This window comes from Salmo salar, chromosome ssa15 (genome assembly GCF_905237065.1).
Source record: "Salmo salar chromosome ssa15, Ssal_v3.1, whole genome shotgun sequence".
In the NCBI taxonomy this organism is placed as follows: domain Eukaryota; kingdom Metazoa; phylum Chordata; class Actinopteri; order Salmoniformes; family Salmonidae; genus Salmo; species Salmo salar.
Window position 1 is genome coordinate 83,894,094 of NC_059456.1, and position 26,812 is coordinate 83,920,905.

Here is a 26,812-nt window from a genome sequence, read left to right on the forward strand (position 1 = left end):
TGTGTAGACAACACATTTCTGGAAATGTGGGAACAATCAGAATGTACACAAGATCAGGACAAAGGACCCATGTTAGCACCAGGCATAAACGGGGCTAGACAATAACCATCTCTTAAAAACAATTACAGCAGATAAGGGGTGTGTCAGGTATTATTTTGTGTATTAGGTTTGTGTACTGGTCTTTCTGACTCACCCTTGAAACTGGAATGGAAAAAGACAAGAAAATAATTTGAGCATCAATTTAATCCAAAACTGTGCTGAAATTACATCCAGTGCTGTAGAAGTACAACAAGTTTTTAAACCATGTATAATGTCTCTAAATGATAAAATCTTAAATCAAGTCATACTAACACTTGTGTTGTCTTAAAGGTTAAAAAAAAAAAGTTAAAAAAATTACCCCTCACCATGTTTAACAGCAGACAAAGTCCCCTAAATGATATTTTTTCAACTTGAAATTTGCTTACTTTCCTAGAGTGACCCCAACATTAGAAAAAGTGAAACATCGCTTTTGTTCATATTTCCATGAAAGCTGTACACCACCAGGGTACAAAGATTGTCTTAGGGTCATTTTTGACCCGGTAATTATAAAATAATTTACACACCACAAAAACCACAAAGACACACACACACACACACAATGAGAAATTGAGATTGTGTGCTACTGATTGAACTCAGACAAAACTAAAACTTTCTTGTTCACGTTTTTGTATCTATTATCTTATTTTATTTGTATTTATTGTTGTTTATACACCTTGTGGGTGGGGGCAATGGTTAAAGAATGGGAGAAGACTAGTACTTTGTAGTTGAATTCCTCATTGTATATAAGAATATATAAGAATATGTCACTATGTTGCCAAAAACGTTCAAGACTTTTTGTTTCCCTTCTGCTACTTTCTTAGGCTATACTAGTGCTATCTCGTGCTAAAAAATGTGTTTACACCTTTGCAGTACCTTTAGCAATAATAATAAACCTCTACTTTAGTAAAGAAAACAATTGACAGGTGTGTTGTAATAAAAACGAGTGGTGTCCACTGGTTAAATGCCGTCTTTCTGCAATGTGAAGAGGGAAAACCAAGATATTCACAAAGTTTGATGAATGACAGGTTGTTTCTTCATGCAAAATAGATTTGGGGTTTAAAATTCAACTTAGCTGCTTTATTTTAGGGGTTTAGTGAAGGCGGGTCATTTTTTACCCTTAGGACAAGGGGAGTATACAGAATGTTAAGGCTACACAAGGGTTAAACAGTGATCAATAGAATAGAAAGGTCGTTGCAGCACACAAGGGTTAATATGAGCTAATTAACAGGTTCCTCCACTTTTGTGTCATCAGATAAAACTGCTGACACTGCAGCCGTGACACCAATTTGTTGACCGTATACGTGTTGACATGACAAACCAGGGCCTGTATTGGGGACACTCACAGTAGGCAAAGCCCAATGCAGCTGACAGATAAATAGACATAACATTCCTTTACTTTGAAGGGCCCGTATCAACAATGTGCTGTTCTATCTGTAGCCTACATGTCACCTTTTGTTTCACAACAAAAATTCATTGGACCAACCATTTCATTATATTAAAAGCATTATACCCCACTCATAACGTTAAAGTGTTGTCTAAATTGAAGAGGTCATATACAAAGGGTATCAAGGTCTATTCTCTTTCCAAAACAAACCATTGACATGGTTTAGTAAGTCCTGCCATTGGGAACACCCGTTTCAGTCAGATCCGCTTTAGCAAACATCTGCATAGCTGATGTTTTCTTGGTGTCGGAGGTGGAACTGCATTAGAGCTGTCAAATCCACAAGCAGCTCCGGGCATTGTACCTATAGCGGACATTGCCATTGGATGCACGGAGTCGCATTAATATAAATCCCATTCAGCTTTGTTTACAAGTTCTAACACTGGAATGTGAGATATAATCTACACTTCAATTAGGCTAATAGAAATCCTCATTATTTTGTTTAATAATTGTACAATTTGAGCAACATTATTTCTATTTAGCCTAGTTTCTCACTGTAAACTTCTAACACGAGTGGGACGGGTGTGGCTTCGTGACAATGGTCAAGAACAACTGCTCACCAATTTGACAGCTCCAACCGTTACCCCCGACACCTCCAAACAACATCTATGCGGGTGTAGACTATCGCCGGTTAATGCTTGATCTGATTAAATCTAGACCTTAATGAGCCACTTCAATTCTAAATGCTATACTTCATCATTTTGACTTGAGTATGATGATTTTTGACAGACAATGATTAGAAACCATATGAACCCAACCTGATGGTATTTTAAAAGGGGATACAATTTTAGGAACCACAAAAGAGGAACCAGCTCTCTATCTCAACTAGACAGACCTATATTGCTGCTCAACAACCAGTTTGTATAATGGGTTTTCATGTGCGTCACACCTAAAACCACACAAACCACATTTCAGATTTCTATCACTGACTGGCTGGCTACTGAAGCTTCTATCTACTGTACTGTAGGCTATGTAGTAGTACATTTTCTCTGCCTTCTAATTTGGTTCCTTTACAACTGCCAATCACTACACCAAACAAAATAATATGAGCGAATCAGATCATTTTTTCACTGGTTAGCATGGTTCCAAAAACATTGAGGAATTAGAGGAACTTTAGGAAATGAAGTCCAACCAATGCTGTCAATGTTCTTGTCAAAGGATATGTGAAAGGAGAAGTTATAAAGGCACATACCTAACTGTAAAAATACCATCAGGTTTATTCTCCATTTGAAAACACAGCGCAAAGGGTTGTGCATTGTTCTATATAAGAGCACAACATACACTACATAACCAAAAGTATGTGGACACTTGCTTGTCGAACATCTCATTCCAAAATCATGGGCAGTAATATGGAGTTGGTCCCCCTTTGCTGCTATAACAACCTGTACTCTCCTGGGAAGGCTTTCCACTAGATGTTCAAATATCGCTGCGGAGACTTGGTTTCATTCAGCCACAAGAGCATTAGTGAGGTCGGGCACTGATGTTGGGCAATTAGCCCTGGTTAACAGTCAGCTTTCCAATTCCTCCCAAAGCTGTTCGATGGGGTTGAGGCCAGTCAAGTTCTTCCAGACTGATTTGGACCTCACTTTGTGCACAGGGGCATTGTCATGCTGAAACAGGAAAGGGCCTTCCCGAAACTGTTGCCACAAAGTTGGAAGCACAGAATCGTCTAGAATGTCATTGTATGCTGTAGCTTTAAGATTTCCCTTTACTGGAACTAAGGGTCCTAGCCCGAACCATGAAAAACAGCTGCAGAGCATTATTCCTCCTCCACCAAACTTTACAGTAGGCACTATGCATTCAGGCAGGTAGCGTTCTCCTGGCATCCGCCAAACCCAGATTTGTCCGTCGGACTGCCATATGGTGACGAGTGATTCACCACTCCAGAGAACGCATATCCACTGCTCCAGAGTCCAATGGCGGCTGGCTTTACACCACTCAAGCCGACACTTGGCATTGCGCATGGTGATCTTAGGCTTGTGTGCGGCTGCTCGGCCATGGAAACTCATTTAACGAAGCTCCTGATGAATAGTTATTGTGCTGATGTTGCTTCCAGAGACAGTTTGGAACTCGGTAGGGAGTGTTGCAACCGAGGAGAGACCCACTCGTGGTCCTGTTCTGTGAGCTTGTTTGGCCTACCACGTTGCATCTGAGCCGTTGTTGCTCCTAGACATTTCCACTTCACAATAACAGCACTTACAGTTGACCGGGGCAGCTGTAGCAGGGCAGAAATTTGACGAACTGACTTGTTAGAAAGGTGGCATCCTATTACGTTGAAAGTCTTCAGTGAGACCATTTTACTCCCAATGTTTGTCCATGGAGATTGCATGGCTGTGTTTTGGATTTTATACACCTGTCAACAGAAAATGGTGTGGCTGAAATAGCGAAATCCACTAATTTGAAGGGGTGTCCACATATTTTTGTATATATTATGAACGAGTTAATGACACACAAACATCCTTACATAAAGTGTATTATATTCTATTTAGAAAATAGACAATGATCAAATTACTGAATATGTCAATTTAGATTCACAAACAGCCTAACACATTTCACGAGGAATGTACATACATACTCATTGTACTGCAAACTGTTGTTAGAGTAGTATCTCATAGTAGTATGATACTGTAATCATGTTATTCATGAAAGCCAGTCTTGGGGTACATACAACATTTCTGTGCAGCAAGAAGGCAAAAAGACACTCCCCTCTATAAATATACAGGTTTCGGTAAAGCCAAGCAATCCTTCATCAAACAAATAGTGCTCTCTGCATGTTGCTTCAAAGAAGGCCTTATGGAGAGAGTAATATTCCCATAAGTTTCAGTGTCCCAGTGACTAAAAACTAGAGGAGGGCTTAGTTATACAGAATCCATATTAAGAACATTCCTCCTCCTCAGACCTCACCCCTCATATGGATTCCATAATGGTGCAGTTCCATTTCCCCTCTCCCTTCCCTCAGTCGCTCAGCAGTCCTAGCTTCTTCAAGGCCTCTCGTCGGTCTTCTCCACTCTTGCTGTTGGGGCAGATCAGCACACTGATACCATGGGAGCGGGGCAGCTTGTTCTGAGACTCCCCATGACCTGGTTGGGGGTGGCAGGCCTCACCCTGAACATTCATGAAGTCTTTCCCAGTTCCTAGGGAGGCCGGGCGGGGTCTAGAGTTACGCTGGTCTCTGGGGGACAAAGGGACACTGGGAGCCTGGTTTGCCCTGAGGGAGGCATTGCTGGCCATGTAGCTTCTCTGGCCCATGCTGGAGCGCTCCAGAGTGGCTGATTTGACCCTTACGGGAGGGGGAATATGCTTGGGTGGTGAAGGAGGGGTTGCAAGGGGCGAGAGCAGATCTTTGGCATTGTCACTGAATTGGATTGGGGCTGGAAGTGGAGCAAGGGTAGTGGCCCGGGCTGGTACTGTGGTAGCTGGGACAGCAACTGCAGCAGGCACTGGGATTGGGGTATGGAGAGTGGCTGGGACTGGGCCAGGGGTAGCGGCTGGGGAAGTAGTAGGGATTTGGGCTGGGGCTTGGGTCTGGGTGGCAGCTGGGCTGCGAGGAGAGGGTGCCCATGACTTCCGGGATTTGGGTGAAACTACAGGGCCTGAGTCTCCATCCTCACCCTTCAGGAGCCCGAGCTTCCGTAGGGCCTCCAAACGCACCTTCTGGGGGTCAATGATCGACCTGTCAATGGGCAAGGGGAGAGGAGGGCCTGGGTGACTATCCGACTTGTGGGACTTCTGGATGATGTTGGAGGGAAGCCTCTTGGGCTTAGGGGCCACGGCAGGTGGGTTCTTTGTTTCCAGGGCCTCAGGAATGGGGATGGTTAGGGCCTCTGAGGGGGAGGGTGGTGAGTTGGTACTAACAGGTAGAGGCAGATCAACAGGAGGTTTAGAAGGTGGTGCCTGTTGGGCTCCAGGTGAGGCTGGTGGAGCTCTCCTGCGTAGTTGCTCCAGCTCACTGTAGGTCAGTGGAACTCTGAGTTCTGCAGGCACTAGAAGTTCGCTCTCCTCCTCTGGCTCATCATCCCTGAAGTCTGAGGGAGGGGGAATCAGCTTCAGATCCAGCTCAGAGTGAACCTTAGATTGACGTTTTGCAGACTTGCTGTCTACAGAGACTCCTTTAGGCATGCTGTCCACAGAATTATCTGAGGTGGCTGAGGAAAGGCTTGTGTCCGAGGCAGAAGCTTTTGGGTCTGCAGCTATCTCTGGAGTTTTAGACTCAGTGGACAACTCCGGAACTTTTGTAATAGTGTCCAACCCAGGAGATTTGATGTCAGTAATCAACTCTGGGGACTTAGGCACAGTTGCTATCTCTGGAGCTTTACTGTCTGTGAATACCTCTGAGACTGTGGGTTCAGTGACTACCCCTGGAGGTTTGAGATCAGTAAATGCCCCTGGGGTATTGAGCTGGGTTGCTACTACTGGGGCTGGGGCTCTGGGCTCAATTGCTGCAGCTGGAGTAGTGGGCTGGGTGGCAGAAGCTGTCGCTTTGAGCTGGATACTCGCAAGGCTATTTGCCACTCGAAGTGGTGTAGGCACTATGCAGTTCAGAAAGGACTTCTGATCCCTTCCTGAGTCAGCATGCTGGAGTTCTGATACATCTAAAAGGCAAGCAGAAACAGCAATTATTTTACTGTCAAATTCCCACAAGTTCCTAAGCTTGGCTCGCACAATCATGACCCAAAACCTGGAAACATTTGTTAGTCTCCTGCATGATAAATTCCTGATAAAACAACAACATAGAAATGAACAAACTATTTTTGGTGATACTCACCCTCCAGTCTGGTCTGTCCCATAGAGAGGTGGCCAGGTTTGGCTGCCAGGCTGCTGGGGTCTGGCTCATCATTTGACAGGCCACTGTCCTCCTCCATCTCCAGGGACTCAATGGTGGACTCCAGAAACATGAGGCACGCCCGCTCCTCAGCAGAGAGGTGCTCCAGACTGTCATCACTCTGCCCCCCCCACACACACACACACATACACATGTAATTAACACAAAAGAAGAAACACAGGAACGTAGACCAACTGCAAATGTAGAGAGTTAACAGATTCAGAATAAAGATACCAATGCAATCAAGTGCTCCTCTTTAATCAAGATTACATAGCTATGTTGAGATGTATGCCAGGAATGTCTGTGTACACTATATCATTGTATAATGTTAGGTGAGGCCTTCAAACTATTTTGCCTTGCTTTTCAGTTGTTAATAGTCAGGGTTTATTCAGTCTCCCTGTTGCTTTCAGCTAGGCTGAACATTACATTGAGGCCCAGTGAGACTGGAGACACAGATGATCAAAATGACATTTACCTTTCACACAACACCGATGGAAAGACAATTTACCACAGCACTGCTCCTGGCTAGCTTGTATCCTATACTGCATTGCCAGAGGAATGTATTGCAGTGGATTTCAGTGAGGGGCCTCTGAACAGCTCTGAACTAAACAGACTATGTGGTCTCTCCTCAAAGTGGTCTCTCTCTCTCTCTCTGATTTCTCTCTCTATATTTCTCTCTCTGAACAAACATCTGAATCTCTCACCCACAACCTGAAACAAGCCCAGCAGCTCACTAACTCTTACAATCTCTCACCCCCAACATGAAACAAGCCCAGCAGCTCACTCTTACAATCTCTCACCCCCAACATGAAACAAGCCCAGCAGCTCACTCTTACAATCTCTCACCCCAACATGAAACAAGCCCAGCAGCTCACTGACTCTTACAATCTCTCACCCTCAACATGAAACAAGCCCAGCAGCTCACTGACTCTTACAATCTCTCACCCTCAACATGAAACAAGCCCAGCAGCTCACTGACTCTTAAAGTTGAGAGACAGTGGCTCTGAACCCTATCTACTGTACACTGCGTTCTAGGGAGTTGTTCCTAGCCACTGTGCTTATGCATCTGCATTGCTTGCTCTTTGGGGTTTTAGGCTGGGTATCTGTAAAGGGCTTTATAAAATATATTTGATTGATTGAACATGCCGATTTATAATAGTCAATATTAAATCTAAGATGGGAGTGAGAAAGGCCTTTCAATGTTTGACCTTTTGTCATTTAAATCCTTTCTAAAGTATCCCTAAGTGTTTACCACCAAGGCAGCAGGGCAGCACATCAACTAAATAAACTAGAAACCGGTAAAACCAGGGTCTCAAACATTTTCCTGGTCAGCGAGTGCTAATAACAGTTGGCGTGAAAAGGGGCAAGGCTAGGGTTATGGCAGCACTCACAAAGCCAGAGTTCATGCTAACCACACTGTCACAACTCCCAGTGCTGTCCATACTGATCAAGGATTCCATGGCAACGCTGCCCGGCCACGTGTCACTCTTCGGCATGGCACAGGGACAGGTGCCAGGGGTTCAGGGGGCCTCTGCTAATTGGCTGAAACTCACAGATGGATCCAGATGGGGAAGTAACTGAAAAAAAGAAGGAAGGAGAAAAGAAGAAGTTAACGCGAAAGGCAAAAATCCTTACATCATCATGATGCTCCATTCAGCAGAGCTTCCCTAGCGGAAATGGTGGTATTTCTCTATTACAGCCCAGCCCAATACTAGGACACGTATGTTACACACTCTTATTCATGTTTTTAAACCATGTCTTTTCTTAGCACTAACATTTGATCAGTGATATCATGGTAGAGTTCTACAACAAACAGGCATCCTGTTACACATCTCTAATACAGTACAGTATATCAGTGTACAAGAGGGACAATAGTACGCCAGCCAGCAGCTTACAGGCAGAATTATTACATCACCAATACTGTCTCCCTATTTAGTCTCTATGTGCCCTTATCCAATAGTGGGATACACTGACAAAGCCGTGGACAAAGCTCAAGCAGTGAGCAAAGGACAGGTTATTATTAGCCTTTGATTCATGCTATATCTTTAAACTGCAAAGGAGCGACCGGCATATTGCGGGGTCTTGTTGTGGCCTTCTGCTTCACAGGGATCGAAGAGGAATAAAATCTTTAACCCCATGAGGTTCGTAACCCGGCTACATACTCACTGAAGCTACTAAACCGTATCAAGTGGCACTGTGTGAACCCAATCACCAACATGCCACACCATGCCATGCCACCAACAACCTGTTGACATCTAGGCTTACACTGTAGTTAAAATACTGTAGATGTACTAGTGGTGACAAATATGCATAGCAGGGATTTTTGGGCAGTTTTATTAGAACAAAACATGTCAAATGACATTTTACTATCAGTTCCTATTCGGTTTGCTTTCATGAATTTCTATCCAGGCATAGGCCTATACTGTAGTTCAACACGTTCAGATGGTTCAGTGCCAGTGTCAATGGCAACTGTGTTTTATTACCCTCTATCATTTGATTACACATACAGAAGCATAGAGGAACAGTAATGATAGTGAATTTCCATTGAAGTCATTGTAAAATGCGTCATCGGTCCATCATTAATTCGATTTCCACTGAAACACCCAGACTATGGCTGATCCATGAAAAAGGCACTCAATGCTGCTGAATTGCATGGGGTTAGGGTTGGGACACTTAGGCCTATGTCATTTTGATTACACAAATATAAGCAATTGCCAAATATATCCTGACACTCTGTATAGAGTATCGCCCCACCCAACGATGTCACATTTAGACGTCATAAGGTCCAACTGAACAAAATGCTCTGTTCTGTAGCTGTGAAGTTATTTAACAAGGGAGTTGCAAGTGAAATGTCAGTTTCTTTAAGGAGTTTTCCTTTCAGCCCTTCACCTGGAGGGTTCCAATAAACAGAATTTTCCTTTGCTTTTCAGAATGACATGTATCTGAGTCTACCTGCAGCTTTAGCAAGTCAATAACAATGGAAATATGGGCATGTTGACAGTAGCAAAACATGTGGGTCAATATAGGCCACACAGTACGGTGTTGGCAACAACAAATAGTGGGCTTTCTAGTTCACACAGTATCCCAGGGCACCCTCCTTCCCATTTAGTCTAGTGCTCAAATGTAGACCTACTTCCTGCCCCACCCAAACGAGACATAAAAATACTATGAGCAAAAGACAGAGAGAAAATGTTCCAGAATCTGCCCCTCCCTAGTCTGGATACCAGTCGTTTTAGCTAACATTCCACTCCTGTCAAGGACACAGAGTACAAAATAGCTGAACAGAGACGGCAACCAGGCTTGCACCTCCCAGTGAGTCCCAGCCTACACACCTACAGGGTTGTAGTGGGAGAGACAGCCTCACTACACCAACCTCAAAGCTTTAATACACCTAGGAATGTGACTTTGCCTGCTTCCTAGAAAACATGTTTTGTCATTTAACTAACCGCTCTGGCTGTTGCCCTATGCTCTGACGTACACTCTTAGAAAAAAGGGTTCCAAAAGGGTTCTTCGGCTGTCCCCATAGGGGGACCGTTTTTGGTTTGATGATATGTGCCCTAGCCTACCATGCAAAGACACTATAGATTTATTTTCCCTGGTTGACACAGAAATACTCAGGAAAGTGATATCACAACCTTGTACCTGCCTTCTCGATCCTATCCAACCACCTTCTTCAAAACAGTTTTTAATTGCAAATCTGAAGAAGTGCAAGCTATTGTTAATCACTCCCTGTTCACAGGCACTTTCCCACTGCACTAAAAAAAGGAATCTAGATTCTTCAGCTCTTAGCAAATTTCGGACAATCTCCAACATTCCATTCAAGAAATTGGTTTTCAAACAGCTAAATACAGTGTCAACTGTATTTTTGAAAAATTCCAATCTGTTTTTTGGGCCACCACAGCAGAGACAGCCTTAGTTAAAGTGGTAAATGATCTTAGAGCCAACACAGATACCAAACAGCTCTCTGTCCTTGTACTCTTGGATTTAAGTGCTGCATTCGACACTGTTGACCATGATGTGCTTCTGGACAGACTGGAGAGGTGGGTTGGCCTCTCCGGTCCAGTTCTAAATTGGTTTAGAACGGTCGAGAGTTTTTTTTGTGACCCTTGGTGAACACAACTCAGAGAAAATTCATATCACATGTGGCATTCCACAAGGTTCGATTTTGGGTCCGGTACTGTTCAGTTGGTATATGTTACCCCTTGGCAGCTTTATCAGTAAGTACAACATTGATTTTCTCTGCTATGCAGACGATACACAGCTTTACATTTCTGTGTCACCAGAGGATTTTAGCTCCACGTGAACATGCGATTCGGTGGCATTCTCTCTGTGCCTCTTTACTGTGTTGCCATCATGCTCGATGCTAGGTACAAGGACCGCTACTTCGATGCAGACAAGAAACAGGGTTTACGTGAAATGTTAGACACAGTTGAACAAGATGGAAATGGACACAGTGACAGTGTGCACTGAGGAAGAGGCCACAGACAGACAGAGCTGAAACTTCACTGCTTTACATCTATGATGAAATCCTGGTTGAGACTGAACAAATGAACAACGAAACAGCACAGCAAGTAAGTGAAATAAATAGGTTTTGATTATATTTTACTGGTAATGGGGACATACGTAAATGCCAACAAAATAACTTTTTGGTGTGTGTGTGTGTCAACTATTTAACTGTACTAGAATGCTTAAAAGGCCGCTGAAATGTTAAATATCGGTATCGGGATTTTTTGGGGCAAGGAAAATATTGTGTATCGGCCAAAAATGTCATATCGGTACATCACTAATTTAAATCCCTAATACAGTCTAATCATTTATCCAGCCTCTTGTAAAGTACTTTTGTAAGTTTTAACCCCAACGGTCTGTGTTGACATCTTTGTTGAGCAGGAGTTTCAATGCCATGACAGAGGGTATCACGTCTGCTGCAGACACAGTTGAGCTTTTTTCTCGAGTCAGTTGTTTGAATGGAGCTAGGAGTGTGTTCATGTTTCAAAGTTTCAAAGTCTCAAATGCCATTGAAATGGCAGCAGCAGTATGAGAACCATCACATTCTTGAGCATGCAATACGGCTTTCCTCAGTATGAAATCCTCGTCGACCCACTTTGCTGTCAGACTCCACATGCTCATGGGGCTGACATCGCTGGTCCAAATGTCAGTCGTGAAGCTAATAGCAGTGACACCCATAGCAAGTAGCTCATGGATGTGGGTTTCAACAATACTGTGTAACTCCGGTAGGGCAACATCTGAAAAATAGCGCCTACTTGGTAGTGTGTACCAGGGCTCGAGGTGCTCGACCAGTCGGCAAAAGCCAACATCATCCATGACAGAGAACGGTTGATTGTCAAGGGCAATATTTATTTATTTAATTTTATTTATTTCACCTTTATTTAACCAATATAAACACAACATGCAACAATTTCAAAGCTTTTACTGAGTTACAGTTCATATAAGGAAATCAGTCAATTGAAATAAATTCATTAGGCCCTAATCTATGGATTTCACATGACTGGGAATACAGTGATGCATCTATTGGTCACAGATACCTTAAAGAAAAGGTAGGGGTGTGGATCAGAAAACCAGTCAGTATCTGGTGTGACCACCATTTTCCTCATGCAGCAAGACACATCTCTTTCACATAGAGTTGATAAGGCTGATTGTGGCCTATGTAATGTTGTCCCACTCCTCTTTAATTGCTGTGCAAAGTTTCTGGATATTGGCGGGAACTCGAACACGCGGTTGTACACGTCGATCCAGAACATCCCAAACATGCTCAATGGGTGACATGTCTGGTGAGTATAAAGGCCATAGAAGAACTGGGACATTTTCAGCTTCCAGGAATGGTGTACAGATCCTTGCAACATTGGGCCGTGCATTATCATGCTGAAACATGAGGTGATGGCGGCAGATGAATGGCACGACAATGGGCCTCAGGATCTCGTCACGGTATCTCTGTGCATTCAAATTGCCAAAGATTAAAATGCAATTGTGTTCATTGTCCGTGGCTCATGCCTGCCCATACCATAACCACAATGCCACCATGTGCCACTCTGTTCACAACGTTGACATCAGCAAACCACTCGCCCACACAATGCCATGCACGTAGTTTGCGGTTGTGAGGACGGTTGGACGCACTGCCAAATTCTCTAAAACGACGTTGGAGGCGGCTTATAAGAGCAATTAACATTAATTTATCTGGCAACAGCTCTGGTGGACATTCCTGCATCAGCATGCCAATTGCATGCTCCCTCAAAACTTGAGACATCTTTGGCATTGTGTTGTGTGACAAAACTGCATATTTTAGAGTGGACTTTTATTGTCCCCAGCACAAGGTGCACTTGAGTAATGATCATGCTGTTTAAAAAGCTTGTTGATATGCCACTCCTGTCAGGTGGATGGATTAGCTTGGCAAAGGAGAAATCCTCACCAACAGGGATGTAACAAATTTGTGCACAGAATTTGAGAGAAATAAGCTTTTTGTGCATATGGAGCATTTCTGGGATCTTTTATTTCAGCTCATGAAACATGGGACCAACACTTTACATGTTTTGTTTATATTTTTGTTCAGTATAGAATCCTCTGGAGAAAAGGGTTGTCCATCGACCCAAAAAGTCCTTCAAAGGGTTCACTAGATAGCAGCTTTTTTTCTAAGACTGTACCTCTGTGCATTTCAGGTAAATTACAAAGCAGAAGGGGAAATAGAGAAAGCTGATCAGGTGCACTGTAAATGAAAGGGGTAGCACGGTGTCCACTGTCTGGCCTGCTCTTCCATGCACTTTGAACTGCTGGAAAGCCCTGGGATTCAGGAAGGGGATTGCCTTAGGTTCCATTTCAATGAGTGACAGTGATCTTATTGTGGTGATAAAAGAGGCCAGAGAGAGAAATGTGAAGTATGTGTCCTGTGACACGAAGGACAGGCTGAGCAGAAACATTGTTCCCCCCCTGCTGCTGTCTTGGTTGGACCAGGTATCTCTTCAAAAATATATTTGATCTCAATAAGACTAACCTGGATATGTAATGGTTAAGTAAAGAACTAGTTAATCATTTACAGTAAATAAAGGTTCATAACAGACATTCACACCATGTTGTGCAACTCCCAACCTGCACAGAGTACATGCATGAAGAAATATTCCATTAATGTTTAGCTTGGCAGTTGGCACTCAGTTAGTCTGCACCATTAAAATGTCAATGTCCAGGCTTTGGGAATAGTTTTATTGATTGTCAAACATTGAAATCTCAAGTACGCATTGGCACATATCACTAATTTATAGTCCACACTAGAGCTTGCCTTTTGGTCTGGACCCCATATGACATAACAGTGATTATGATGTTGAATTGTGTCAATCATCTTTCTTGTGGAAAACTTTCCCACAGTACACCTGTTTGATTCTATCTCTCCCATAATTAACCAACTGAAAGGCAACTCAGTGCTTTTATGTTGTCTTCCAGGGTGGTGTCTCAACCATAGCAGTGAACCATAAGATAACATGACCACAACAGTGTGAACGAACATCTGTGTCTGTCAGTCTTCTTGATGAGAGAGATATATACCATGGCAGGCCCCTGATATCATGACAGCCGTGTAAAACATATTATATATAGTAGCCTAGGCTCTTTTACGCCTCCGTATAGATAGGCTCATCCACAACGGGGCCAATAGTTGAACTTTGGTCGTAATAATATAAAAACAACTGTACAGTAAAATATTGTTTTCCTGTTCCATTACCAATACTAGTGTATCCTCAGACTGTGTATAATCTACATATCGCATAGGATTCTAACGAAACATACACCTGTTGTTTACAAAGCATGTGACAAATACAATTTCATTTGATGTGTCAATTCATGCTTGAAAGCATAAAAACAGTTTCTTAGAGGAAAAATACTTCAAAAGAGAATAAAAGTATAAAAAGTGAAACGTACCTGAGAGCAGTAGAATTCCCTGTCCACAAAGTGCATTTGCACTCAAAGAAACGTGCTATCGTCACAATTATCCAAACCCAAACCCAGTGAAATACAATACCAGTTTTCTGTGAAACTATGCAATAAGCCTTTACTAAAGCAGTGCCAAAGACTGGCAGTCGTTGTTGAATTCCAGGTGAGCGGGCGAGGCTCACTTTGTCCCTCCCCCTAATATCTTTGTAGCCAATCAACACATGTTTGATCTACCGTGTTTCCGGAAGAGCCAATGGGGTAACAGAGGAACACCCCCACATTTCAAATCGAATTGTGATTCTGTATTACAGGGTTAATGAACAAAAACTATAATACCATTTTTAATTGGGAACCTGGATTCATAATTGTAATTTTCTTATATCTTGCTCAAATCATTGTTGAAATTGTTCTATGAATTATATAGATTTTTATTGCACGCACATATAATTTGATGCAATATAGATTCTCTGCAACACACATGAACTGCAATGAATTTTCCATTACATATCTCACTCACATTGCTGTCATTCCAAAAATAGCATGCCGATTTTATCAATTCTTGTGATGACATGTCCTTTTCTGAGACTGAAAGCAGGTTGACGTCTTTAGCATATCTATGGAAATCCTAGCTTTGCATAGTATTTCCATTTGAACAAACAGTGATGCCATCTCATATTTGCATGATGATGATGACTGTTGTCCTGGCTCTACCCGAAATAGACACTGATAGTTAATGATGCAGTTTCGTCCATGAATAGAGGTCCCTGTTAATGAGTCTGGTATGAGGAGTGAGGTATATGTTATGTGCTTGCATACCTGTTCCTCAAATATTGAAAATCAATGCTTGTCTTGGCATTGTGCAACCTGAATTTCCACTTATCATTAAGTATCAACAAACACATATCAAGCATTTTGCAAGAGTGCTTTAATAAAGCCATGGTAAACAGAGAGATCTCTTCGGGGAAAGAGTGGTATGGTATTGTTAGCCATGTTGACATTAGGCCCAGCCAGCCAGTCACTAATTAACTAGAGTGAAGACTGGTGCTTCTATAAGTGGATCAATTTTAGAGCTATGAATCCCTAGTTCTGAAAGCACCTGACTTGACAAGCAGCCACACTCATGTTTGATACAAGGTTATGAAGCATATTACTACACACTACAAGGCTGATAATTTTGCCCATTGTTTAACATAAATAATGTTAAACAAATTACCAGCAAATAGGCTAATAGAAACAAAAACATGTACTATACATATGATTTTTTGTTGTTGTTGTATTTTGTGTATCAAATAATGAATAACATATTTTAGATGTTTAATTGACATGTCTCATGGTGCACCCTGCTGTTCCATAATAGCACGTATTTCCACACACTATTTACCATTCATTTTTATTGGGCACAGCATAATCTGAAACACAACCAAAACAAACTGCAAATGCACCTAACAAGTTTGTAGAGTCACAAGCTTAATGTAGTCACTGCGTACTACTATGGGAATATGGGATCAAATACTACAATTTTGGCTACTTTAATACACATAAGTAAAGTTGCCCAAACACTTATGACAACTTCAAAAAGGAGGACTAGATACATAAAGTGCTTTCATTTCTAAACGGTAGAACATACAGTATGGATGAAAATACCCTCAAATAAAAGGTGACAGTCTGTATTGTCGCCTCGTGAAACATTTGATCTCAAAGTATAGAGCCAAATTAAAAGTTTCAGCTTCACTGTCCAAATAAATATGTAGAGGAGTGTATACACAATTCACTTACACAGTTTAGCCAATTACTATTGGCCATATAACAAGTCTCATTAAATAACAACAGAACAGTGCAAAGCTGGCTTGTTCTATTACTTCTGGATTTCTTCATTTTCCTTTTTGAAAAAAGGTGACCATCGTTCACTTCTTTTCATCTCCAGCCGAGGTGGTATTACCATAATATGGTATGATGGTGGTTTGAGTACAGCTGTATCAAGACTGTTGATTCCATCTCTAAAGATGAGTTGCTCTGTTCTATCTCTGGAAGAGAAATGAAAAAACATTGCATTCTTCTCCTTACGATATGAGTAGTATCAGACAGGAATGATTGAGTACAAGCCACAATGATACAATAGGGACAAAGTAAACATAAATTCTAACATACTTTCCAGTACCTTTGGCAGCAAAGTAAGTAGGTCCACAAAATGGAGGAAAGCCTAGAACAACACATTGACACAGGTAGGTCACCAATGGGACGTGTTCTATCGGCCACTAATTACATTGTTGATAAAGATGTTAAACATTAAAGATAGTCATCCTATAAACGTGAAGATATGTCCATGTTAGACCATTCACCACCTGAAGAGGGCAGCCTTATTGCAGAAATCATTGTATTAGTTCAACTAATAAACATCACTACAAGTACAGAAATGAACCCTATCCAAACACTTTTTCTGCATCTGTAACCCCATCTCACCTGTGCGTTTCCACTTCCACATGCCAAAGATAATAAAGGATAGGCCCCCAATCAGAATGAATACCATTGCCACTACCGGGACGACTGCAAGGATGGAAACGCCATCTGGGCCTAATACCAGGATCTGTCAATAAATACAAACAGTATTACAATACTTGTATTTATTATTGGAACAACGTTGTAATTTGTAACCTCTAACAGAGGTGAACTAGGCTAGAGGTGGACCATAGTGGTTGCTAAATAGCACATAATCTGATGATATCTCTGGGCACCCCTTGGTTTTTCGTTTTACCCCAACTGACATCCAACTTGTTGTCCAGACAGATGAGTGGCAGTAGAGGTGTAATGATGTCTCTCTCTCTCTCAGCTCCTGGGCACTGATTGTCAGAATCATCCTCAGCTGGTACAGCCTGTCTCCATTGGGCAGCAGCTGCCCCCCTATGAGATCATGCTCTGCCACTGGCTGGCCATTTCTCAGCAGGGTTAGGTTGATGTGGCATGGGTAGAAACCAAAAGCTTGTCCCCTCCAGAATCTAGGTTTGTTTTCTTCTTTTTTGTTGTTGAATGATTCTAACTCTGGGATGCACTGAGGAAGAGGAAGAAATGTGTATCAATGGATCCACTGTAGATTTGCTCCTGTTGTATTCCTAATGTTTTTTTAAACATGGAATAACAACAGACAATGGTATGTCCACAAACCTCTTCTCATCACATGCATCTCCTCTTTTTTCAGGTAATCTTTTAATGTTTTAATGCAAATGGGGAGGCGAACCTTTTCCAAGGCCCATTTGAATGTACTGTGTCCTATGTTGATTAAACACAAGTTCGGGCCACTTAGGATGGTACTGCAGTTTGTTGAAGTTCAGAGCACCATCAATTCCATTGAAAGATTCCTTTATCATGATTTGGCCCTGCTTGTCGTTGTCCCTCAATTCACAACCACGTCTCTGATTAACAAATATTCCTGTAATAATTTAGGGAGTAAAGGTAAAGAACAAATATTTGAGGCCAAAGTTCTAGATTTCCGGCTAGTCGGAAACTAAGACAAATCTGTTTATTACAGTTTGCTCACCTGATGTGTAGTTCCCCTCTACGTGTCCCTAAACCGGGACGGTTGTTGCTAACGTGCGCTAATGTGACTAGAATGACATTGTAAGTAACAGCCAACTTTCCAGGACATAGACTTGTCTTATATTGGCAGAAAGCTTAAATTCATGTTAATCTAACTGAAGTGTCCAATTTACAGTAGCTGTTACAGTGAAAATACCATGCTATTGTTTGAGGAGAGTGCACAACAACAACAAAAATGTTATCACGGCAACTGGTTTGATACATTCACCTCTGAAGGTAAATAATGTACTTACATTCAGTAATCTTGCTCTGATTTGTCATCCTGAGGGTCCCAGAGATAAAATGTAGCATAGTTTTTCTTTGATAAAATCCATTTTTATATTCAAATGCAGGAACTGGGTTCTACAGTTTGAATCCCTGCTGTGTCTCCTACATTCATTTCACTACAGGCAGTTAGATTTGGGTATGTCATTTTAGGCGAATTAAAAAAAAATAAGGGTTTGATCCTTATTAAAGCGGTGCTGTAAGAAAGACAACTGCTTCCTCATGCTGAGGAACACGCCCCAAAACGTATTCTGAGCTAATGTTTCAAACGCTTCATCTGAGTTCCCATCTGTCTTAGAGACACATATCCATGCATTTGAATAGCGACACAACACAGAATTCAGGAAAGTACAGTTGAAGTCGGAAGTTTACATACACCTTAGCCAAATACATATATTTCCTGACAATATATCCATTAAAAATGTCCTTTCTTAGGTCAGTTAGGGTCACCAGTTTATTTTAAGAATGTAAAATGTCAGAATAATAGTAGAGAGAATGATTGATTTCAGCTTTTATTTCTTTCATCACATTCCCAGTGGGTCAAATACACTCAACTAGTATTTGGTAGCATTGCCTTTAAATTGTTTAATTTGGGTCAAATGTTTCGGGCAGCCTTCCACAATAAGTTGGGTGAATTTTGGCCCATTCCTCCTGACAGAGCTGGTGTAACTGAGCCAGGTTTGTAGACCTCCTTGCTTGCACACGCTTTTTCAGTTCTGCCCACACATTTTCTATAGGATTGAGGTCAGGGCTTTTTGATGGCCACTCCAATACCTTGACTTTGTTGTCCTTAAGCCATTTTGCCACAACTTTGGAAGTATGCTTGGGGTCATTGTCCATTTGGAAGACCCATTAGCGACCAAGCTTTAACTTCCTGACTAATGTCTTGAGATGTTGCTTCCATATATCCACATATTTTTCCTACCTCATGATGCCATCTATTTTGTGAAGTGCACCAGTCCCTCCTGCAGCAAAGCACCCCCACAACATGATGCTGCTACACCCGTGCTTCACGGTTGGGATGGTGTTCTTCGGCTTGCAAGCCTCCCCCTTTTTCCTCCAAACATAACGATGGTCATTATGGCCAAACAGTTATATTTTTGTTTCATCAGACCAGAGGACATTTCTCCAAAAGTACATTCTTTGTCCCCATGTGCTGTTGTAAACTGTAGTCTGGCTTTTTTTATGGCAATTTTGGAGCAGTAGCTTCTTCCTTGCTGATTGGCCTTTCAGGTTATGTCAGTATAGGACACATTTTACAGTGGATATAGACACTTTTGTACCTGTTTCCTCCAGCATCTTCACAAGGTCCCTTGCTGTGGTTCTGGGATTGATTTGCACTTTCCGCACCAAAGTACGTTCATCTCTAGGAGACAGAACGCGTCTCCTTCCTGGGCGGTATGACGGCTGCGTGGACCCATAGTGTTTATTCTTGCGTACTATTGTTTGTACAGATGAACATGGTACCTTCAGGCATTTGGAAATTACTCCCAAAGATGAACCAGACTTGTGGAGGTCTACAATAATTTTTCTGAGGTCTTGGCTGATTTCTTTTGATTTTCCATTGATGTCAAGCAAAGAGGCACTGAGTTTGAAGGTAGGCCTTGAAATACATCCACAGGTACACCTCCAATTGACTCAAATTATGTCAATTAGCCTATCAGAAGCTTCTAAAGCCATGACATCCTTTTCTGGAATTTTCCAAGCCGTTTAAAGGCACTGTCAATTTAGTGTATGTAAACTTCTGACCCACTGGAATTGTGATAGTGAATTATAAGTGAAATAATCTGTAAACAATTGTCGGAAAAATGACTTGTGTCATGCACAAAGTAGATGTCCTAACCGATTTGCCAAAGCTATAGTTTGTTAACAAGAAATTTGTGGAATGGTTGAAAAACAAGTTTTAATGACTCCAACCTAAGTGAATGTAAACTTCCAATTTCAACTGTATGTCTCTCCAAGTATGTGTGTTGCTAACACCAAAAGAGAGTGGGAACCTTTACCTGTGAGGTTAGAAAGCCATTAGTAACTATTAGCAGTGGACTCTAAATTGCAACAATATACTCAGTGGTGTAAAGTACTTAAGTAAAAATACTTTAAAGTACTGCTTAAGTAGTTTTTTGGGGGCATCTGTACTTTACTTTACTATTTATATTTGACTTCCTTCACTTTTACCTCACTACATTCCTAATGAAAATAATGTACTTTTTACTCCATACATTTTCCGTGACACCCAAAAGTACTCAGTACATTCTGAATGCTTAGCAGGACAGGAAAATGTTTCAATTCACACACTTATCAAGAGAACATCCCTGGCCTCTAATCTGGCAGACTCATTAAATGTTGTTTTAGTGTTGGATTATACCCCTGGTAAATAAAAAAACAAGAAAATGGTGATGTCTGTTTTGCCTAATATAAGGAATTTAAAATAATTAATATTTTTACTTTTGATACTTAAGTATATTTTTGCAATTACATTTACTTTTGATACTTAAATATACTTAAAACTGAATACTTTTAGACTTTCACTCATGTAGTATTTTACTGGGTGACTCACTTTTACTTGTGTCATTTTCTATTAAGGTATCTTTACTAAGTATGACAATTGTGTACTTTTTCCACCAATTAATCTACTTATGACAAATCAAAAGACCTTACCTGCATTAACAGTTGAAAGATATGAGAAATAACATGCAGGTTTAATGCTTCATTTAAAAATCCTCCAGCAGGTGTAGAGGCCAGGGTTTCCCAAACTCGATCCTGGGCCCCCCCTTGGGTGCACATTTTGGTTTTTGCCCTAGCACTTCACAGCTGATCCAAATAATCAAACCTTGATGAATTGGTTATTTGAATCAGCTGTGTAGTGCCAGGACCCCCTGGTATAGACTGTCACGAAGCTCCTTAAAAATATTTTACTTCTTGTACCTGTGGCTTGAAAAACACCTTTTCCTTACACCTCTTACATCTTAACGTTACACAGACAAACTCTTTTACCTGTGTATTGGCTTTATGCTCCTAAACACCTGACGAGAATGACACAGCTTAGCTATTACAGCTGCAAATTAAAAGTATAAAGCAATTAAACAAACCCTATCTGTAAAAATGTAAACCTGTCCCATTCCCAACCAATTGTCGAGCTCTTCTTCTGCTCTCCTCCTCACCGTCATTTTATTGAAACATGAAATATATTTGTTATCGACTATCCCGGCCCTCAGTTAACACTACAAACTAAGTCCAATGAGGAATTCATTTTGGTGCATCTTTTGAAACAGCTCAATATCAGCTGCTTCAAAGGATGCACGGTCAAGCCTGTCTGTTTTCCTTGCCCAGACTTGTTCATGTTGGTTTGTCATATTACAGTATCATCACCATTACCTTTTGTCTGTCTGGGACTACGCAAATGTAAAGGATAGTACTATGCAACTCTTCATGGCTGAACGATTGTCATGAAAGAAAGAAAACAGGAATCTGGTTCATCATTTCTTCATTTATTAGTTGTACAATTATGAAAAATAATAAATCATAAAAAGACTGGAAGCCCAAGATTATTTACAATCTTTTTCTTTGTTTCTTTAGTGCGGTCGCTCTAAGTTCTTTCTGTTTGTTTTCAATCGTTGGGTATCATGATATGTTGAACTTTATAAGACGCAGTCCTTTTTCTCTTTACGACAAATGTGGCAAAAAATTACATACATATATATAGATATCTATAAAAGCAAAATCATTCAAGTATCAAAATACAGACTGCTAGAGATTAATTTACAATCCAATATTGTTCTCATCATCATAGTCATCATCAATATCATCAGAATAGTCGCATTGTACTACCAATGATCCTTAGTAAATGTGCAAACGCGAAGATGGGACCAAGTTGATGGCTGCAGGTGCTATCAACCAGCTGAAGCCAGTGTACCATATTGAGTGTACCATAACTAGTCAACATACCAACAGACTCAGCATTCACAGAGTACCCAAAACAGACTCAGCATTCACAGAGTACCCAAAACAGTCTAAGTACCAGGAGAGATAGCGTATGGGGAGAAAATGCTTGGTACATTATTGTACCTAAAATCTTACATGACTGGTTTTGTGGTTTGACTAGTTCAAAATTAATTCAGAAATAAAGTGAGGGGGAATAAAATGCAATCAGTAGGACTATCTCCTAACACCAGCCTGGTCATATAGTATCCAGCATCAGGACAGTTAAAACGTACAAAAAGACAATACATTATTATTATTTTTATCAAATAAAAGCCATTCACCCTGTTTAAATATGATCTGTAGTGTCAGTTTAACAGCCGTCCAAAATTCCTCCCGCACACTATTCCATTATTTATCACAGTTCTGTATGAATGAGGAGATGAAAATAAGGAAGAGATGCTTTGATGTCGCTGACCTGGTGCTTGGATGGATGGACAGGAGAGAGTCTGTGAGTGTACTGCTGCATCTCACATTGTAATCATTTTACCCAATTCTTCCCAAATGTAGCTCTCATTTCCCATAGGTATTGCATTGAAATAGTCAGGTAGGATCTCGATTTTCTCTGCTCAAAATCTATAATTTATGTTGATTACTATCACTGTCAGAGTAAAGAGTAGCTTAGCGTAGCCCTCAGTGAAGACACATTTAAGTGTATGGGAAAGGCCTCTCTGAGGAGGAGTTGTTTGAGGCACCAATCTAGAGGAGGCAACCATCTTCACCTCTCATGGAATGGATAAACAAGTCACAAAATGTCTGGCAAAAAACAACAACTGGGAACTTGTCACTCTCGTACCCATAAATAGAATACACTGTCTGTCTGAACAGCATTCACAGGCCTGTAAAGGATAAACATGCTTCATTTGTACCATGTTTATGTTTAAGTTGTACCATGTTGTACCAAGGTGGGATGTTGAAGTTGAGTGCTTCACAATGAAAGAGGGACACGTACCAAACAAACACCCACCTTTGTGATCTCTAGATAACTGACCAAGTTTTGACATATTGAGTCCATTGTTCAGTATATGTAAGTGGATGCAGTGAGGGTGTTGGTTGATTCGGTTTACTGCCTGGGGGCAGTCCGTCACAGTGCTCAAAGGACAGGACAGGGTGGAAGAAGCCAATAGCTGACTTCCTGTCTGTCTGCTACAGAGCTACAGCGCTGACCCCTGGAGCTGAAGAAGTGGAGGATGAGGAGAGGGCCGGGGGCGGCAGAGAGCAGGTAGGGCCTTCCTGGTGTATGCAAGCACGACCCCCAGTGGGTGGAGGGGTGCATGGAAAGTGGGCCTGGCCTTTCTCTTGATTCCAAAAGGGCATCCTGCCCCACAACAAAATACCATTTGTCTGGGCACCCCTGATCTCTCACTCTGGCTGGGTGTCTGGTCATGGTAGTCAGCTACATGGAATGGAGATACACACCAACACAGCACTGGGGTTAAAATAATGTATAAACATGACGGAGCCAACTGAAAACTAAATGGAGAAGATATAAAAATGATGGATTTTTCTAGATAATGATCAACTGCCGCTTCAATGTTAGCACTCTGAATATTGACTGAGGCAGCGTGGATTCTAAATCAAACACAGACAGACATCCATTAATGACAACATGAACATCAAGAAGGCATGAGTTCTGAAAAGGAAAAGAAGGAAAGGAAAGCCCCCATTCCGCTGGGTTTAAGTTTCAACAGTGGGTTGATTGGGTCTTAACACTATTTGGAATATGGCGATGAGTTTGAATTTTAGATGGATGTGAACAGTGATTTGAACACTTAATGCACTGAACCTAGCACACCAACAGTAAGTAATGATGTACTTGTATTATGTCTATGTAGAATCAGTGCCTTGCCAACCTAATGCCTTCCTCTTTCAGTCCATTAAGACATGCTTGGATTGTGAACAATGGTATATATATTTGTTTTTACGTACTTCATATAACCTCTCCTCTCCACTGAGAGATATGATGAGCTCTCGTCCTCGTCATTAAGGTTACTGGCACTAATCAGCTCTATATTGACTGATGTACCAGCTAGGCTGAGTTATTACCCTAAGACCATCACCCAGGTCTATTACGGGTGGCTAGAGCAGAATTCACCCATTTCGGCATCTCTTTGGTTCCTACTCTATTAAATGAACAGTCAATTCAATTTCTCTTCATATCATCTTGGATGCACACAATATTTCCCCAGCATCCAAGCACTCACAAAAAGTGCTCATGACACTCCAAATTAGGATTGCACTAGATATTAAATCAAAGTCATCTCAGTCATAAACAGAGAAAGGCATGCTCAAATAGATGTCCCACTAGGCTGTCTGTCTATAACAGTAAGCACCTCTACGTAGGACACTATATTCTGTGTGAGCCTCTGTGTCCTATCCTGCCCACTGTCGTTCCCTAACAAAAGGCCCTGTCAATGTTAACTCCATTAGTTCCCAATAGAGATCTCCTATCACAGAGCTGGACCCTAGCCTCCTTTGGCAGCCTGACACAGAGGGACAGTTTTCCCCAGACAGTTTCCGGTAAACCCACACAAAGAGTGTAAATCAGTCTGACAGGACACGTATGTACGTGCCCTTCCCACTGTTAACCCAAATGGACCAATCCCAGGGGGGGATGGGTTTAGGGTTTAGTCCTGTGCAACAAGGTTGTCATCCATCCCCTTGCAGGGAAACAGGCAATGTTCCTACTAATGTGTGTAGAGTTACAACAATGGAACAGCCTTACAGATTCTTCTAGAAAACAATGTTCATCCAGGTAGTTGATCCTTGGCTGTAGAGAATCATAATTTTTTTTTTAAGCACTGGAGTCAGGAGATTATTGTTCAGAAAACAAGGAGGGAAAGTTCTTCAAGAGCATCTCACAGTGGCCGTCGCCTGGTAGAGCAGGAAAAGCACCCAGAGGAGAAAACAAGATTGATGAGTAAAATGAATGAAAAAGAAAGGAGGGATGTATAGAAGGAAACATGAAGGATTGTTCTAAGAGATTTTGGGGGATAGTAGTTTGTGAGTAAGAGGTAAATTAGAGTGGTGAGAAGTGGGAAGGTACTGTAGGTAGAATGGAGATTGCTACCACTGAACAAACTTAGTCAGTGACTTGTGGATTACATTAGCTGTCTTACACACTTCACAGCTACTGTACTGGATCGGTCAGATAATGCCACTGAGCCTACTAGCATTGGTAAATGCTACAAATAACAGCACCATACATTACAAAATTGAAAGCAGGGCTAATGCAGTGCCAATGTGAATGTGAGGAAGCACAGGGTTCATGAGAAAACGAAACAGAGGGAAGGTTGTAGAAGGATAAGGTCTCATGCTTCTTGGTCACAAAGGTAAGAGGAACTACAGTAAATGCCTGGGGAACGGTTGATGATTGCTTCACAATCATAGAGAAGGTTGGAAGGATTCAGGGCCCAGTAGTTGGCAGGACTTATTAATTAAAGGGAAGCAAGAGGTACGTGTTCAAGTTAGGAGAGCGGTCCAGTAACAGTTAGTCCCCACAGTCAGAGCTGTGGTTGGGGGGAGACAGCACAGTGGCGAGGAGAGCAGAAGGTAGACGTGGTAGACTAAGTGGGGTAGGGATGGGGGTGAACTTCTCAGACAGCAGGGTCCAACAGTGGCAGAGGAGAGGAAAGGAGGTGTAGGGAGACAGGAGAGCAGGGGTCAGGCCTGGAGCGGAGACAGGCAGAGTCACATTGAAAGGCACACAGAAGGAGAAGGAGAGGAGGAAAGGTACAGTAGATTAGGAGGTCAGATCCAAGGTAAAAGGTCAGGAGAGGTGAGGTGAGGAGGCAGATCTACTCAGAATATGGTGGTCTCGTACTTAGTGCTGATTGTCCTCTTGGAGTCCTTGGGGACGGGGTCCACCAGCCACGTGGCACTGCCCTGGGACTGGGAATCCCCCACCAGCTCCAACGGGTCCACCTGTAGGGGTAGGGGACACAGAGGGGGGTCAGACAGGATACAAGTCAGACTTAGGGTGAGAGAGCCAACAAATGAAAAATCGGTGTGCTGAGCTACGTTAGTCATTCTGAGATGATCATTTCCTTTCCCTGAAAGCGTTGTGAAATCAGAGAAATCATCAGAGGAAATGATGACTCATTGTACTAAGTAAGTGTGATTAACAAAATATGAACAGAAGAACCCCTGAGGGAAAAGCTAAAGCACATCATCATCACCAAATCAAAAGTGTGATTACCAACCTGGAATGTTCATACCACTAGGGGGCTCCCAAGGGTCTTACAACTATCAAGGGGTCTAGTAAAGAACAACACAGTAATCAACAGAGTTGATGGTGTTTCAAAATGTCATCTTTTGAAAGAAAAAATAATAATGTGATTCCAGGTTGGGAACCCCGTTGAGACAAAAACAGAGAAAATGAGGTGTGAAGAGGAGAGATAAATGAGTAATGTGGATGGATTGAAGGTGAGGAGAGACAATGTGAAAACTGTATTGGTGATTGGGGGGGGGAATCAAGCCAAAGTGGTAACATTATATAGAAAGGGTAGATGATAGAAGGATGCAGAGAGAGAGAAAGGATGAGGAGAGGGAGAAAGAGCAGCACCTGAGCGGCAGGGCTGGCAGAGTGGTGCAGTGGAAGAAAGGAGGGACGGTGGGTGGTGCAGGTGTGACAGTAACAGCAGTAGTGAGTGTCCAGCTGGGGAGGAGAGCCCTGGGAGAGACAGACAGGACAGCCAGGAAGTGAA

The 26,812-nt window shown here is 41.9% G+C and overlaps 2 protein-coding genes and 1 pseudogene across 11 annotated transcripts in view; all 3 read right to left on the reverse strand.

The window, feature by feature from the left end:
• Positions 1 to 3,976: 3,976 nt before the first annotated feature.
• LOC106572351 (specifically androgen-regulated gene protein) lies at positions 3,977 to 14,436 on the reverse strand. The gene is made up of 4 exons (XM_014146407.2): positions 14,262 to 14,436; positions 7,733 to 7,918; positions 6,285 to 6,462; positions 3,977 to 6,111 (listed from the first exon to the last, which is right to left on the reverse strand). Exons 2-4 carry the CDS (start codon positions 7,835 to 7,837, stop codon positions 4,475 to 4,477), a joined length of 1,920 nt encoding a protein of 639 aa, XP_014001882.1. The 5' UTR covers positions 7,838 to 7,918; positions 14,262 to 14,436; the 3' UTR covers positions 3,977 to 4,474.
• Positions 14,437 to 16,646: 2,210 nt separating this feature from the next.
• On the reverse strand, positions 16,647 to 21,295 carry LOC106572370 (major histocompatibility complex class I-related gene protein-like; annotated as a pseudogene).
• Positions 21,296 to 21,595: 300 nt separating this feature from the next.
• The window catches only part of LOC106572349 (ankyrin repeat and SAM domain-containing protein 1A), a 118,621-nt gene continuing 113,404 nt past the window's right edge, over positions 21,596 to 26,812 (reverse strand). For 4 of the 10 annotated variants that reach the window (XM_014146399.2, XM_045696170.1, XM_014146397.2 and 1 more), the window contains one exon: positions 26,059 to 26,778. In XM_014146399.2, the coding sequence (XP_014001874.1) occupies positions 26,386 to 26,778 (393 nt within the window). In that variant the 3' untranslated portion in view covers positions 26,059 to 26,385. The other 6 variants (XM_045696171.1, XM_014146404.2, XM_014146400.2 and 3 more) reach the window with 6 other exon arrangements.